This window comes from Poromitra crassiceps (genome assembly GCF_964638095.1).
Source record: "Poromitra crassiceps genome assembly, chromosome: 13".
NCBI classification, from domain to species: Eukaryota; Metazoa; Chordata; class Actinopteri; order Beryciformes; family Melamphaidae; genus Poromitra; species Poromitra crassiceps.
The window spans coordinates 19,064,987-19,080,507 of record NC_139644.1 but is presented as its reverse complement, the minus strand read 5'-3'; the positions used below and the strand labels follow the sequence as shown (position 1 = coordinate 19,080,507).

The 15,521-nt window shown below is 47.2% G+C and overlaps 1 protein-coding gene across 1 annotated transcript in view; it reads right to left on the bottom strand.

Annotated features, from left to right (window-relative positions):
- Positions 1-15,521, bottom strand: part of kcnt2b (potassium sodium-activated channel subfamily T member 2b) — a gene marked incomplete at both ends in the record, with an annotated part of 63,045 nt that overhangs the window by 4,920 nt on the left and 42,604 nt on the right. The window contains 12 exons of the mRNA XM_083650160.1: positions 408-519; positions 625-759; positions 894-965; positions 1,500-1,672; positions 1,764-1,869; positions 2,280-2,604; positions 3,029-3,282; positions 4,042-4,194; positions 6,082-6,138; positions 6,524-6,632; positions 14,512-14,620; positions 15,506-15,521. The exon at positions 15,506-15,521 is cut by the window's right edge and continues 48 nt beyond it. Coding sequence (XP_083506286.1) covers positions 408-519; positions 625-759; positions 894-965; positions 1,500-1,672; positions 1,764-1,869; positions 2,280-2,604; positions 3,029-3,282; positions 4,042-4,194; positions 6,082-6,138; positions 6,524-6,632; positions 14,512-14,620; positions 15,506-15,521 — 1,621 coding nt within the window. The remainder of the gene's footprint in view (positions 1-407; positions 520-624; positions 760-893; positions 966-1,499; positions 1,673-1,763; positions 1,870-2,279; positions 2,605-3,028; positions 3,283-4,041; positions 4,195-6,081; positions 6,139-6,523; positions 6,633-14,511; positions 14,621-15,505) is intronic.

Genomic DNA, 15,521 nt, shown 5'->3' with positions numbered 1-15,521 from the left:
ATTCCTCTCCAGGGTCACAGGGGTGCTGGGGCCTATCCCAGCATGCACTGCGCAGAAGGCAGGGAATTACCCTTGACAGGTTGCCAGTGGTTGCAGGGCTAAAACAGATGATTGCCCATGCTCACCTTCATACCTATGGGCAATTTAGAGTCTCCAATCCGTCTGATTTCCATGTCTTTGTAATGTGGGAGTAAAGCGCAGCACCCGGAGGAAACCCACAGGAACACGGAGAGAGCATGCAAAGGGAACGGCACTCGGAGCCATTTCCATTACATTTAATCTCATAATAATGTTAATCCCAGCTGGAACGTCCCATCGGCAACTCAAGCTTTGAAGATCCGATGTCAAGCGGCAGCAGGGAAACGGGGGATGGAGACGAGACTGGCTTAACGTCATAAAGCTCTTACCTTCTCCAGCTTGGATAGAGCCAGAGAGTAGTGGTCTTTGACTTTGAACTGCATGAAGCGCATGTTGGCTGGGTGGGTGAGCTCCGTGATGATGCTGAGAGCTGGGAACAGTCTGGGACCAGGGAGGAGAGAGAGACAGACAGACAGAGAGTATCAGAGGAAAGACTCGCTTTGTTGAGCGCGTGTGACTGCACTGAGAGTTTGGACGAAGGCAGACCTGAAGAGAGTCTGGACGTTGACTATGGTCTTGGCATCGGCCATGTAGTCCTCCTCAGCAATCATGGAGCTCTCCTTGTCGACCACCACCATGGTGTCGGCAAAAGTCACTCCACACCGCAGCAAACTGTCCAGACTGCAGAGAGAGAGAGAGAGAGACAGACAGACAGACAAATAGACAGACGGACGAGTGGGAGATGATAAAGATTAATGAAGTAGCAGAAGAGAGGAAGAGGATGAATCATAATGAGATCTGCCCCGGGCTCTTACTTGTCAATGGAGCCCACTGTGTAGAACACCATGGGGAACCAACAGATCGCCTCCAGGAAGTCCGCCTCAGGTCTGAACCAATCACACAAACAGATTGCTTTGAGTATCCCAACAGTAGAGGTTTATACATACCGTAATGAAGAGCTAGCATCCCCATCCCCACAGAGACAGACCCCTCACTCAGCCTGAGAAACACAGAACCACAGTGCAGCCTGCCGCCTTGTCGAGAACACTGGAAATAGCAGCAGTGCTGTGGAGTGACTCAGCCTTTTATTGGCATTTTATTGGATTCCACACTCATTTGGCTGACTGCATGTGTGTAACCAGGCACAATACACGACACTGGAGCGCAATGCGAGCGGCGCGCGTTGTCCTCAAAGCATTCAGCCTTTCACAAATTATGTTTACACTGACCTTAAATAGCTCTCTTTTCCCCCGCTACCGCTGGGTATTTAAAGTGGCAGCCATTTTACCAGTAGTTTGTAGTACAGCTGTCACGCTCAGAGCCACAATTCTGGCCTTACATATGTAACCTACTTCGCCTTGATAATAGCGGCTATTTCCGAGCATCCCGATCACAGCGGGCAGCGTAAGTGTCGGTCTCACATGCTCTCCAGCAGCAGCACTATGGGGTTGAGCTCCTTCCTGGGCCGGTAGTAGGCCCTCAGTGGCACGATGAAGTTGTATAAACCGTTCCCCGCGCTCTCCGCCGACACGATGATCGGTTTGTTCTTGAAGCCGTAGGAGCGCGCGTCCTCAAAAGGGATGTGGTGGCAAGCCTAGAGGAGGAACACAGGGGGGGCATGAAGGCTGTGTGGCACCTGAATGGGTCAATAATGAAGGTGACAGGGAGTCATTTAGATGCCGTACCTTGTCCATACGCAGGCAGCAAAAAGGCATCTTTTCCTGCAGCAGGTGGCACAGCGCAGGGGAGCTGCCGATGTACGGAGAGTTCAGCGGGTATCCCTTCACCCACCTGAGAGCACCCACAACACACCTGCACGGTTATCTTTGATCCAAACAAAGCAATCTTTCAGATTCTTCTTCATTTTCTCCCCAATTGTACTTGGCCAATTCCCCCTGCTGTCCCGAGGATGACGCTATTCCCCCCAGTTCCCCTCGCCCCCGATCAACCAGAGGAGGCACTAGTGCAGCGACCAGAACTCAGACCCCACCGGCTTCCCACCTGCAGACATGGCCAATTGTGTCTGTAGGAACATCTGACCAAGCCAGAGGTACGGCTACCGGGAGTTGAACCCGGGTCTCCACGGTGGTAGGCGAGTGCTTTTACATCTACCCTACCCAGACGCCCCCTCACATGGTTACCTTTAAACAAGTTTACAGCTCAACAACAGGACCAATTCAAACAGCATTTTCAGTACATACTCGCAGTGTCCGCCCCACCAGTGGGCCCTCTCGTCCCTGTCGCTGTCCTCCTTGCCCTCCTCTCCTCCCTCGTCCTCCGACTGGTCCCCCAGCAGGTCGAAGGTGGGGTTGTTGACGCCGTCCACCAGCTCCAGGACGGGGGCGATGCTGTGCCGCCTCTCCTCGGCCGACTCGCCCATGCTGGGCAGGGCCAGCGTGTTGGAGCCCCCCACCTCCGCCCTGGAGCTGCTCCGGCTCCCTCGGCCGCTCCCCATGCCCACGCTGCCCGTCTCCTGCCCCTCTGGGCTGCTGTCACTGGAGTCCTGCAGGTCGATGGCCACGGTGCCTGGAGGACACGCACACAAGAGAACGCTCATGCACGTGGGTCAAACACAATGCGCTTGTTCTCTTAATATGCTTCTCTGAGAATCTGTTGTGAGAGCAACAGGTAAAAGCAGTGAGCGGAGTTCCAGTGTTGTCCACCAGGTGGTGTGTTTGTAAAAGCTCCCGCTAAACTGTAATCAACAGAAATGAATGCACGTTTGACATTTTCAGTTCCTCTGACAGTTGCTCTTATCAAGCGTGACTTATAATCTGATACTGTAAATGTTCATTCCTTTACATTGGTGTGAATCATTCTAAGCCATGCAGATATGCTTTCAAATGTGAGAACTGCGTAATTATGAGAGTTGTGGCCGTGCTGAGTCGGTTTAACGAGCTCGGCGTGTAAATGTGATGCTAGTCTTTGTGCCGTGCCCAGTCTGACTCACCCATGCTGGCGATGATACTGTGCACTGGCAGGCGGGTGAGGCCGTGGTAGATGGTTTGGTGAACTCCTCTGGTGTTTCCCCCCGGGCCGCCGCGGGACGGCTCCCTCTGGCCCCTGACAAACGCAGAGTTCTCCTCTTTGGAGATGTTGATGTAGAAGCACATGTCCGACGCCCCCATGATGTGGCAGGGACCAGGGTTCAACAGGATGTTGGTGGTGTCCAGCCTGCGCACTCCGATCAAACACACTCCATACCTGCCAACACAGAGAGCCGCTTAGTTCAGTTCAGTTTATAGCCCCTTATCACAAGCAGCTCTCAAAGGGCTTTACATACAGTAGCATAATCAGTCATAATCTACATCCTATATCTACACACAACATAGATTACATACATCATACATACTATATATATATATATATATATATATATATATATATATATATATATATATACGGAAGTATCGGAATGTGTGTATATATATATACATACATACATATATACAGTATATATATATATATATATATATATATATATATATATATATATATATATATATATATATATACACATTCCGATACTACACAAACACAGCATATCTTTAGACTTTTATTTATTTAACCTTTATTTAACCAGGTAAGTCATTAAGAACAAATTCTTATTTACAATGGCGACCTGGCAGAAGGCACAGCCTTTTGAGGGATAAAAGACTGTAGGGGGTAAAATAAATACAAAGTTAGGACAAGTTAAAACACAGTTAAAACATAGCAAGACAGACAGAGCAAAAAAAACAACAAACAACCTGTGACTGTGGGAGGAGACCGGAGCACCCGGAGGAAACCCACACGAACACGGGGAGAACGTGCAAACTCCACACAGAAGGAGAGCCACGACCTTCTCGCTGTGAGGTGATGGTACTAAGCACTGAGTCACCGTGCTGCCAGCTCAGCTGTCAAACTGCGCGAGCGAGCGTGTGCGAGTTTTCACATCTCGCTTGTCTTATATCATCCCCTTACTTTTTATGTGCATGAAAGGAGGCAAAGGTGAAGCTCTTCCCCTGGTACTCCCCGAAGAATTTGCTCTCCTCCAAGCGGATGTGATGGACCTCATTGGCTGAGCAGCGCCGGTAGGTGCGTTGCCACTGGTCCGCCGAGGACGCGCCGCCCTCCCTGAGACAGGCGGAGAGATTAATTGGCCATGAGGGGAAAAGGCTGACCTTTTTAACACATGAGAGGGGTTTCTTTTTTTTACCTCTCAAGGCTGCAGTGCTTACATCTCTGTTGGAGCTCAATCGATACCTCAATCAGCACACAGATGTAGTCAAGGACACCCTGTCTGTCTGAACAATAGGTCCCAGATGTACACATTGACAGTGTTAAGTGGACAGCACGTCTCAGAGGGTTTGAGGCTTGAGACGAGGAGGTATCAGGATGCAGGGCTGCGGGGGCAGTGTGACTGAGTGGAGCTGTGGAGGTATCAGGATGCGGGGGTGAGAGGACAGTGTGACTGTGTGGAGCTGTGGAGGTATCAGGATGCGGAGGTGAGAGGACAGTGTGACTGTGTGGAGGTATCAGGAAAGGATGCAGGGGTGAGAGGACAGGGTGACTGTGTGGAGTTATCAGGATGCGGGGGTGAGGGGGGGGGGGCAGTGTGACTGTGTGGAGCTGTGGAGGTATCAGGATGCGGGGGTGAGAGGACAGTGTGACTGTGTGGAGGTATCAGGATGCGGGGGTGAGAGGACAGTGTGACTGTGTGGAGGTATCAGGATGCGGGGGTGAGAGGACAGTGTGACTGTGTGGAGGTATCAGGATGCGGGGGTGAGGTGAGGGGGGGGGGCAGTGTGACTGTGTGGAGGTATCACGATGCGGGGGTGAGGGGGGTGGGCAGTGTGACTGTGGGCGGCCTGCGTAAAGGACTGCATTACCTAAACAAGTGCTGTGGCGTGTCAGACTGGTTTAACATCACAGCACTTCAGGACACAGACGAGCAGGGGAGGAGGAGGACAAACAATAGCCGCTTATCGATGGCGCGCCAATATATATTAAAGCTTATTAAAGTCTAGCTGTCCATGGATGCTTATGAGAAAGCCTGCTTTCACGTCACAGTCCCAAAACAAGTTATGATAAAGCCACATTCTACAACAGCATGAGTGAATACTGGATTCTGATTGGCTAGCAACAGTGGTAAATAGGCCAACAATCTACAGTTCGGCTCCAACCGCAGTATCACTCCGCTCCCTGATGAATGAAGAACACCTGTGCTGACTCCGCCCACTGTTAGCCTGTCAGTCTACAAATCTCTAACAAGGAAATGTCCGATTTCGTAGTAACGTTTGATTTACTGGGTGGATTGAGTTTTGAGCAGTGGTTAGATGAAGATGAAGGTGAAGTGAACAAAGAACGACATGGTGAAATTGGGGAGAGAGAACTGGCTGAGCTTGAGTTGTCACGGAGTGAACCTGGGACTGTCAATGGAACTATATTCTGTGGCGGAAGGATAAATGTATTCTGAAACCAGTAATGATTGTAAATAAATGAATTGAATGTTACAATTGTGTATTTTTTATATTATGTGGTAGCTATTGTAGAAAAGAAATTTACCACTCGAGGAAGGGGGTTGTGGCCACATTTACCACTGGTACAGGGTTTATGGCACTCGGCTTCGCCTCGTGCCATAAACCCTGTACCAGTGGTAAATGTGGCCACAACCCCCTTCCTCTCGTGGTAAATTTCTTAATTCCCCACTGACATGTAATCCAATGAAAGGTGACAGGGGGAAAAAAAAATATTTGTTATTGTTGGAGGACATCTATGTAGAGTACTTTTCTCAGTCGTGTATTATTGTTACTGGCAATAGTAAATTAAACCTACAAGAGGCAATTCTTTTGTGTAAAAATACAACTGTCATCAAATCACAAAGTGTAGCTGTTCTGCAACAAAGCAGAGCATCAATATCAGTTGAGTGATATTACCACAACTCCCAGAAGCTCCAGCACAATGTGCTGCCTGTTGAAGTTGGGTAGGACATGAATAGAAAGTGGGGATGATGCTGCCTACCTGTTGAGGGGCTGGAAGGCTCCTGCACGTTGTTTGAAGGCCTCTTGGTGTGCCGTTCTGAAAGGAGAGGGGTGGTGAGGTGACAAGACTCCCGTACATGTGCAGTCGCCAGCAGCTTCTTTTCACCTGACAGTGAGGAGTTTCACCCGGAGGACGTAGCACGTGGGAGGATCACGCTATTCCCCCAATTCCCCTCCCCCCAAACACTGACCAGAGGAGACGCTAGTGCAGCGCGTAGGACTCATATACCCGACCGGCTTCCCACCCGCAGACACGGCCGATTGTGTCTGTAGAAACGTCTGAGCAAGCCGGAAGTACCGCTACCGGGAATTTGAACCCGGGTCTCCGCGGTGGTAGGCGAGTGCTTTTGCACTGTACCATCGAGAGAGAGAGAGAGAGAGAGAGAGAGAGAGAGAGAGAGAGAGAGGGGGAGGGAACTCACTGTCCTCTGGAGGAGTGGATCAGTAGAGTGATGAGGGTGGAGGTCGCGGGGCACACACAGTTTAGAGCCAGCATGGCGTACTTAAACTCTTCCTCACACACCACATGATCTATAGAGGAAACAAGAGAGCCCAGGTCACGGTAACACTTTTGAATAATGTTCAGTTATAAGACATTTATAAGCCTCATCAGAATCATTTATAAAACATTAATGTACATTTGTAGATGATTAATAAGTAATTAGTTGATATATTATCAATCATTTGTAAGTCATTCAAAGATTTGATATTCCACAAATCTGATGAACAAACGTGTTGATGAGAACGCCTTTGTGTGTGTGTGTGTGTGTTTGTGTGTGTGTGTGTGTGTGTGTCTGTGTGTGCATGCGTGTGTGTGTGTGTGTGTGTGTGTGTGTGTGTGTGTGTGTGTGTGTGTGTGTGTGTGTGTGTGAAATATGTATTAATCTCAGCAGACATGGCAGGCTCATTAGTTGTGGGGCTACCTAGGTGCTGCCTGATGTAATGGAGAGGCCAGAGGCTAAGATGAAATGAAGCCTTTAGGTTAGGCTCTTAACACACATCGTCATGCATCTTATTACATTGTGTATAATGAGGTGCTGGGCAGCACCGCTGCCGGTCCCTCTTGAATTTGCCAGTGTTATTATTATTCTGCTTCTTCCTATGAGCAAATCTGCCTTCCCATACATGAATATAAACCAAAAGGTCCAGTCCTAAATCAAACTTCAACTGGCATTGTGGGCAGATGGTGGCGCTACGGCAACCATCTAAAGTTTAAAACGTTGACAACATAGCTTTGAAATTTAGTAATACTAAATAAATATCCAATGTTCATGAAAATAAATGACAAAATCTTTGATCTCATGGTAAATGTAGTGTGTAAAATGTCATAATTGTATCTCAAAAATGTAATTTGAATTGTGCCCTCATGTAAAGTATTATTAGCCTGGGACCCTGACGAATCTGCCAGCTCATGTTTTATTTGCTCTGACAGTTGTGAATTGGTCTGGCGATGTCAATAGAAATAGAGCATCTTTAAACATCAGTTCTTCACTTATGAAGCAATCAATTTTTGTCAAAAGAAATCACATCTCATCTATATGTTGTCTACATGAATTCTCATCACTTCGTCTTGAATAGTTTTTTTTTTTTTTTATCTCTCTTACATGCACAGGCAGCTGCTAGCGGCCAGCCTGGTGGTTGGCTAATTCATAGTGCAAAGCCACCTCTAATTTCCCCACTTCTCAGGTATCACAATTTGCGATTAGTGTGAAAGGTTGTGAGTTTGAGTCCCAGGTGATGCAGAATAAACATGCTTATTATGCCTACTCAGGCCTTGTGCTGTGGATTAGAGACGCATTTTGAATGATATTATGGTCCGGGCAGGTCTGCTGATGGACCCTCATGTATTTCCTATCCGTCCTCCCCTTCCTATTCTTTTTCCTTTTTCTCCTTAAAATGCACAGCCCCGATACCTATAAGATGCCTCTGTGTTTACCCCCAAACCAGAGATGCTTTGCTGGGGACTCCCCTGCGTCTAGCTGCCGCCGGCAAGACTCCAATTGTCGAGGCTATCGCACAAGCTTAGGAAACTGCATGAGAAAACTATAGCATAATATGATGCAATGAATGAATCATATAACCCACCTTTTGAAGAATATAACATTACAAAATAAGAAATGCAGTGAAAGAGTTGCAATTAGTGCCTCCATGAGCAGATTTATTTTTCACGTTTCATTTATTCTCATGATTTACCCTAACGTTTTCCCATTTTCCCCTTTTGCAATTGCTCGAGTGACATCACTGATGCGTTCACTGGTGACATCACAATACCCCAGTTTGGGGAACCACTGCTGTTGCCAGGGGCGGACTGGGGTCATAATTCAGGCCGGGTGTTAGATACCAAGCAGGCCAGACCGATACGGGGCGTCGCGCCTGAAAAATTTGGGCCGTTTGAAGCCCAATTTGGATCGTTTGAAGCCCAATTTGGGCTGTTTGAAGCCAGATTTGGGCCGTTTGAAGCCCAATTTGGGTCGTGTGAAGCCAGATTTGGGCCATTTGAAGCCCAATTTGGGCCGTTTGAAGCCAGATTTGGGCCGTTTAAAGCCCAATTTGGGCCGTTTGAAGCCCAATTTGGGCCGAGTCCAATTTTACAATGAGATGCACCCACTTTAACCCTGAATAAAGTAATAAAACCACTAGTAAACCAGTAGGCGGCGCCTGGCCTGCTGTTCAGTGAGTGGCCTGACTGCGGGCACACAAAAAAAAAAAAAAAATTGCAGGCCAGGCCAGGCCAGGCCACCGGCATTTGCCCGACGTGCCTGATTATGCAGTCCGCTCCTGGCTGTCGCCCATTCCATGTTGCATCATGAATGCTACTTGATGTACTGTATGTCTAACAGGATGCAGGTAAGTGAACTAAGTCAAACAGACCCTACCACAACCTGCACAATTCTGTTGCCTCTGCGTAGACACCATCTGTGTTTACGCCTATGGGAGCCATCTTGTGTTCTCACTCTGGCCCATGGCTCAGTTTTGGGGTAACGGGGAGACTCTTAGCAACAGGCCGGCAATGTGTGGTCTCACTGCACCAGCTTCCCTCTGACACTTAACACGGCCCGGCGAGCCAACCAGACTAAACTGAACAAACACAGATAACACTCTTCTCATTTACCTGTTGCTACACAGCTCTGCCTTTGAAAGGAAAAACCAATAGAACGATTCATGTTTTTAGTGAGCCAATCAGGGAGCCAGGTCCCAGGGAGCATCCGCTTCCTACGCTGGGTCATTCTTGATTGCATTATCTTCAGTGATGAGCAGACAGGCATATTAAGGCTTGCCTTGCTTACAGACAAATTTGAGCCCAATGCGCTCTGCATTTCAATATCGGTCACAATATCAGGCATATTATTTTTATTTTATATTCACCATGCAGGTCACAGACACCAGCCTGCGAAGGGAATCAAATGCAATCAGTTGACAGCCTGGTTGCACACTACACTGGGCAATAAAAGGCCGACTGAGATGAAAATGTGTGTGTTTTTTTTACAAAAGTGTGCGCTTGAAAATATGCAGGTGAACAGCATGATGACAGCTCAGCCCTGATTAAAGCTGTTGATCTTGTGTTGAAGCACAAATGTTCTGACAGCTCAGAACAGCACTTCCTTATGCAGGTCACATGACAGCGGCCTCCGCTAGTCAATCTCTTCTCTGCATTTCATTCAAAGCGGAAGCTTTCACAATATTTCTGTGAGCTGTTTCTATGGAGCAACAGCATTCTGTATACTTACTTAAGGACGTTTCTGCATGCACGCACACACGCATGCACACAACCCTCAAAGCACATACATTTTTTTCCAATATCCAATATGCTTCTTGCACCACTTTCCATTAGGGCTGCCTAACTAACGATTATTTAGATTAATCTGTCGATTTTAAATTTTCTCGATTAATCAATTACCGTAGTTGTTTGGTCAATAAAATTACTGATTACTTTTCCCCCAAAGCCCAAGATGACGTCCTCAAATATCTTCTTTTGTCCTGACTGACCAACAGTCCACAACCCAAAGATAATCACGCTCATAGGACTAAAAAAATCTGAAAATATTCAAATTTAAGAAGCTGGAACGGGATTTTTTTTATTTTTTCCCCTTAAAAATGTGTCTAAACGATTAATCAATGATGAAAAAAATAGGCGATTAATTTTCTGTCAATGGGCTAATCAATTAATCGACTAATCGTTGCATCTTTACTCTTCGCTATACTGCAATCGCTTCACTTCCCACTTCTACCCTATAGTCTTCTCCTCCCCTTCACACACAGTAAGTACCCTCCTCTCCAGCCCTCCTCCCAGTCCTGTATCCTTGGGGTACCCAGAAGAGAGAAACCAATTACAGACCCAGACTCTGTATAGAGTCTGGGTCTGTACACACACACACACACACACACACACACACACACACACACACACACACACACACACACACACACACACACACACACACACACACACACACACCACACACACACACACACACACACACACACACACACACACGTGCGCGCGCGCGTGTGTACATAGTGCACATAGTCACACCTGTGCACGCACACACACACGCACACACACACACACACACACACACACACACACACACTCTCTCTCTCTCTCTCTGTCTGAGGAAGATCTGGGCTTTTGTATCTCTTGCTACAGGCTACATGTTGTTTTCCATTACAGACTGATATTTATGGTGCCATTGTGTGTGGACTCGACGGTGTGTGTGTGTGTGTGTGTGTGTGTGTGTGTGTGTGTGTGTGTGTGTGTGTGTGTGCGTGTGTGTGTGTGTGTGTGTGTGTGTGTGTGTGTGTGTGTGTGTGTGTGTGTGTGCGCGTGTGTGTGTGTGTGTGTGCGCACAGGTGTGACTATGTGCACCCTCTACAAGGTTACAATTACAACATGTCCACAGGTCCACATCCACCAGTTGAGCTAATGAAATCAGTGTGCAGTTGTTGTGTACATGAGAGAACAGCTATCAACACCATGCAGCTACAATGGGCCGAGCTCAGGAGGGTGACTGGCTTATTGTCGTTCAACACATAAACAGCCAGATAATCAATGGACACAAGGTAACCCACTATTACTACTATTGGGTTTGTCAAAAGCCTCAGTGTCCCGTGGCCGGCCTGTACTGCCAGATCTGATCTCTCCTAATGAACATCATGTTAATAAACTATGTGGATCAAATTAAGTCTTGTGACTGTTCCTCATGAATGTCTCCCACGCTGGCACTTAGTGAGCATATTCCATGCGGAGTCTCAATGTGTCGTCGTCACTAAATGCCCATTTTGTACTCGGTGGTCTCAAGCCTCTCACGCCACTTATTCAGCACTTATTTGGCTGAAGCGCTGTTGTGCCAACAAAGACAAGGACATGTTTCACACGAAGAGCACCACTGTATCAACATGGCCAAGGCCATTCTAACATCTTAGAGAGGATGTTTTGATTGCCCACTGTTGAACACACAACACTGCCAGATAAGAGAGAAGTGGGAGCCGCTTCGACACATGCTTGTATAACTTACTACTACTGTATAATAAGATGGCCCGGGTCCACTCCACAATTGCTTGAGTGATATCACTGATGACATCATAATTGCTCAAGTGACATCGCTGATGACATCACTGATGACATCACAATTGCTCGAGTGACATCACTGGTGACATCACAATTTATGATACAAAATCAGCTCGAGCCAGAGTACTTGGAGAGAGGATCCGCCAGAGGAGGCCAAGCTGTCGAGCAGCGATGGAGGTTGGCGGCGTGCTGGCACGAGGGCCAACACGGAGGTCAAATAGAACAGCGAGGCGGCCGGAGGGAGGAGCATTGAGGAGGGGGCGGACCCCTGAGTCTGGAATTTGTGTAATATTCTGTGAGAGGCAGCAAAATGTGTCGCAAGGCATCCAGTCTGCCGGAAAGCCATTCGAAGAAGAAGAAGAAACTATGAGTCAGCCCCCACGTACAGTAGCCGACTGGTGTCCTTCATCCTGAACCATGAGATGCAGATCCCAATGCAGCAGACAGACGGCTCAAGGCTAACTCATGTCTGACCTAGTCTCTCCCCAGACTCAAATATTATGTTGAATCACTGCGCTCAACATACTACATAAATGAGTCTGTGCCACTTTGCAGCAGATGTTTTGAGGGCGGATCCAGAGGCTCAAAATTGAATGACTGACAGTTAGACAGTTGGTTGTAGCACCAATGAGAGAGTGGTTCATTTTAAAAAGTCAACAGAGTCAAGTTGGGTGGGCGCGCCTGATCGCTAAAGTCGTTACTGATTGGTGCACCCAGGATTTCGGGGGAACCAATCAATCACTGGCCAGGATTCAAAAAACAGTTTGGCGCGAGCAGTGTCCCAGACCCAGAGAGACTGCAGCATGCAATAAGGTAGTGTATCAGTGTAAGAACTCTCATGGGTCTGGTGTGGAGACTAGACCTACAGTAACAGACCCAGAGAGAGATCTGCAGCATGCAGTAACATAGTGTATCAGTGTAAGAACTCTCATGGGTCTGGTGTGGAGACTAGAGTAACAGACCCAGAGAGAGCTCTGCAGCATGCAGTAACATAGTGTATCCGTGTAAGAACTCTCATGGGTCTGGTGTGGAGACTAGAGTAACAGACCCAGAGAGAGAGATCTGCAGCATGCAGTAAGGTAGTGCATCCGTGTAAGAACTCTCATGGGTCTGGTGTGGAGACTAGAGTAACAGACCCAGAGAGAGATCTGCAGCATGCAGTAACTAGTGTATCCGTGTAAGAACTCTCATGGGTCTGGTGTGGAGACTACACCTACAAGCCGGCATGCTGGCCGTGGTAGTGGGGCAGTTCAAAGCTGTGGTAGGGGCAGAGGAGTACTAGCTGCAGCAGGGAGGCCAGCAGGTCATCAGGGAAAGTGTGGATTGTCTCTGCCAAGGTAGCAAAGTAAAAATGTTAATCATTAATGAGAGACAGCTGGGATGAGGGCGGCAAGCTAGAATTGACGTTCTCCGGGGCTGTAGGCAGAGAGATGTGTGAGAGAGCGATGAGAGGGTGAGAGAGAGCTTGCTTCATCTCTCTCTCTCTCTCTCCCTCACTAGTCGAGTAGCTGTTGATTGACTGGCGTTTTCTCTTGGGCAGGAGAGGATGGGACGCTCTCCAAAAGGCAATGTGAAAACTCCCAGAAAGCCTTCAAAAGGCGTGCAGCCAAGCTGAGCCGATCTGTCGAGCACTGCTTTTGAGGCGGGGAGATTGGTTACTACTAGAGGTGAGATTGGTTGCTACTAGATATGCTGCACATGCTGGCTGATGGAAAATGCATGGGAGACATGGAGGCTTACAAATCAGGCAGACGAGTTCAGATAGAAAATGGGACATAACTCGAAGGCAATTGTATACTGACAATATAACCACGAATAATGGTTACTTACTTGATCCTCCATCTATGACATTGTTATAGTTGGATCGATGCTGGATTGCCGCTTGACTGGGTTCAATTTCTGTCACAAACTGAGCTTAAAGGCACCCTCCAGTCAGCTTTCCTACCTGTTTGGTGTTTTATGAAAACATTCTAATATCTATCTTGTATAGTCGCACACCATCTGATTTGTGCCAAAGAACTTGCATTGATAAGAACCGAAGGTTCATTGTTCGACTGCAACATCATGACTGCAGCGCTGTTGTCAAAAAAGCAAAACAGCTTTCCTCTCTTGCCTTCAATCAACTTTGTCTGCTGCTACAACGTAAGTGACCGAAACAGTATGCGGCCATGTTGTTTCCCTGTATCTCCGTAAAAACGTTTGTTTAGAAGCCACAATATTGCTATATTATCAACAAACCGGCCAACAGATATCAAAGATGGTGGGTGGGGTTAATGAAAAGAGCATGACTCGAACTGGTTAACAGTTCTATCGAATTGGTTATTTAGTGGTGTTTTGAGCTAGTAGCTAACGAACATCGTTAACAACTAGCTAACGCCAGAGGCTAATGCTAGCTATTGACTGTATATACTGTATATCAGTCATGATTACAATGACGTATCACTATAGCGTTCCATTGAGTCATACATCATCACCCCTTTTTAGCAACATCTTTTTTTACTGAACACAAAATCAGGTTATTTGTCAAAAATAAAATACTGGCAAACAGTGTGGCTAACAGACCAGGTCACATGACTCACCAACACATGAAATATATCTTATAAATGACAAAATACACTGGAGGGGGGGGGGCTTTAACCCCTTCAAATCCCAACCTATCATTTGCTGCATCTGCGTGTTCTCTCAAATGAAGTGAAGTCACATCTAAACAAGTGTGGCAGAGGTCACACACACACACACACACACACACACACACAGTGAGTCAGTGAATCAGTGAGGCACGCGTGCCTCACTGACACCTCAATCAGTTCCTGAGTATGTGTGATTCCACTGCTTGCCGACCTGCAAATTTGACGTGGAACTTGTTCTCCGGCTTGAGAATTTGGACGTACAGGGGGCAATTTGGGGCAAAGTCTTTCACTGCCCAGGCTCGAAGAATGGTCTGATGATCCTGAGAGAGAGAGAGAGAGAGAGAGAGAGAGAGAGAGCGGGAGAGAGAGAGAGAGAGAGAGAGAGAGAGAGAGAGAGAGAGAGAGAGAGAGAGAAGTGAGGAGAGCGAGATGGATGGAAAAGAAAGAAGTGAGTGAGTGAGAGAGAGAGAGAGAAAGAGTGAAAGAGGAAGAAAGCCATCATTAGGGGCGTCAGATTGTAGCTCTTCTGGGAGATCCTCTTAAAGCATTGACTGCACAGCGGACAGCAATGGAACGGTTGTCCTCACATTTCAGAGTCATGCAATTCTGACAATGTTTGGACAGTGTTGAAGGCTGCACAAAATGGGGCGGGTTGACAGAGGACATAAAGAGAGCCAACTGAATTGGTGTTAAATTGACCATCAGATGGTCACAGACAATGCAGGCAAAGTGGGAGGTCGATGAGATGCTGAAAAAAGAAATCCATCTTCACAACTCATAGTAGTTTCAGATTTAGTCACTCAAATTTTCAACTGGTGTGATTTGAAGGATTTCAGTACTTTTTTAGACAGGGGAGCCATTCAGGATCAAGTCCAGTTGTCTACAATCAAACCACTGCAAAATGTCAGGAGAAAAAGATCCTACACCTCGTCTAGCTGGAGATGTGGATTTAAGAACAATTTGGAGTGATCTCTTAATTGTATATATACTGTAGCTTATAGGTGATTTGGCACTACGGAGGACTGAAGTGAGGTACATACTGTACCATGTCTACTCATAGCTGTGTACTGTAATGGAAATATCTCACCCTAATGGTAGATGTGATTCAATTGTGTTAATTAGGAAAAACAAATAATAAGATGGATTTTCTTTTTTTTTACAGTGTGAGGAGTCACGGTGATACAGGCTAACAGTGAGGAACGTACAGCGGCGAAGCGGTCC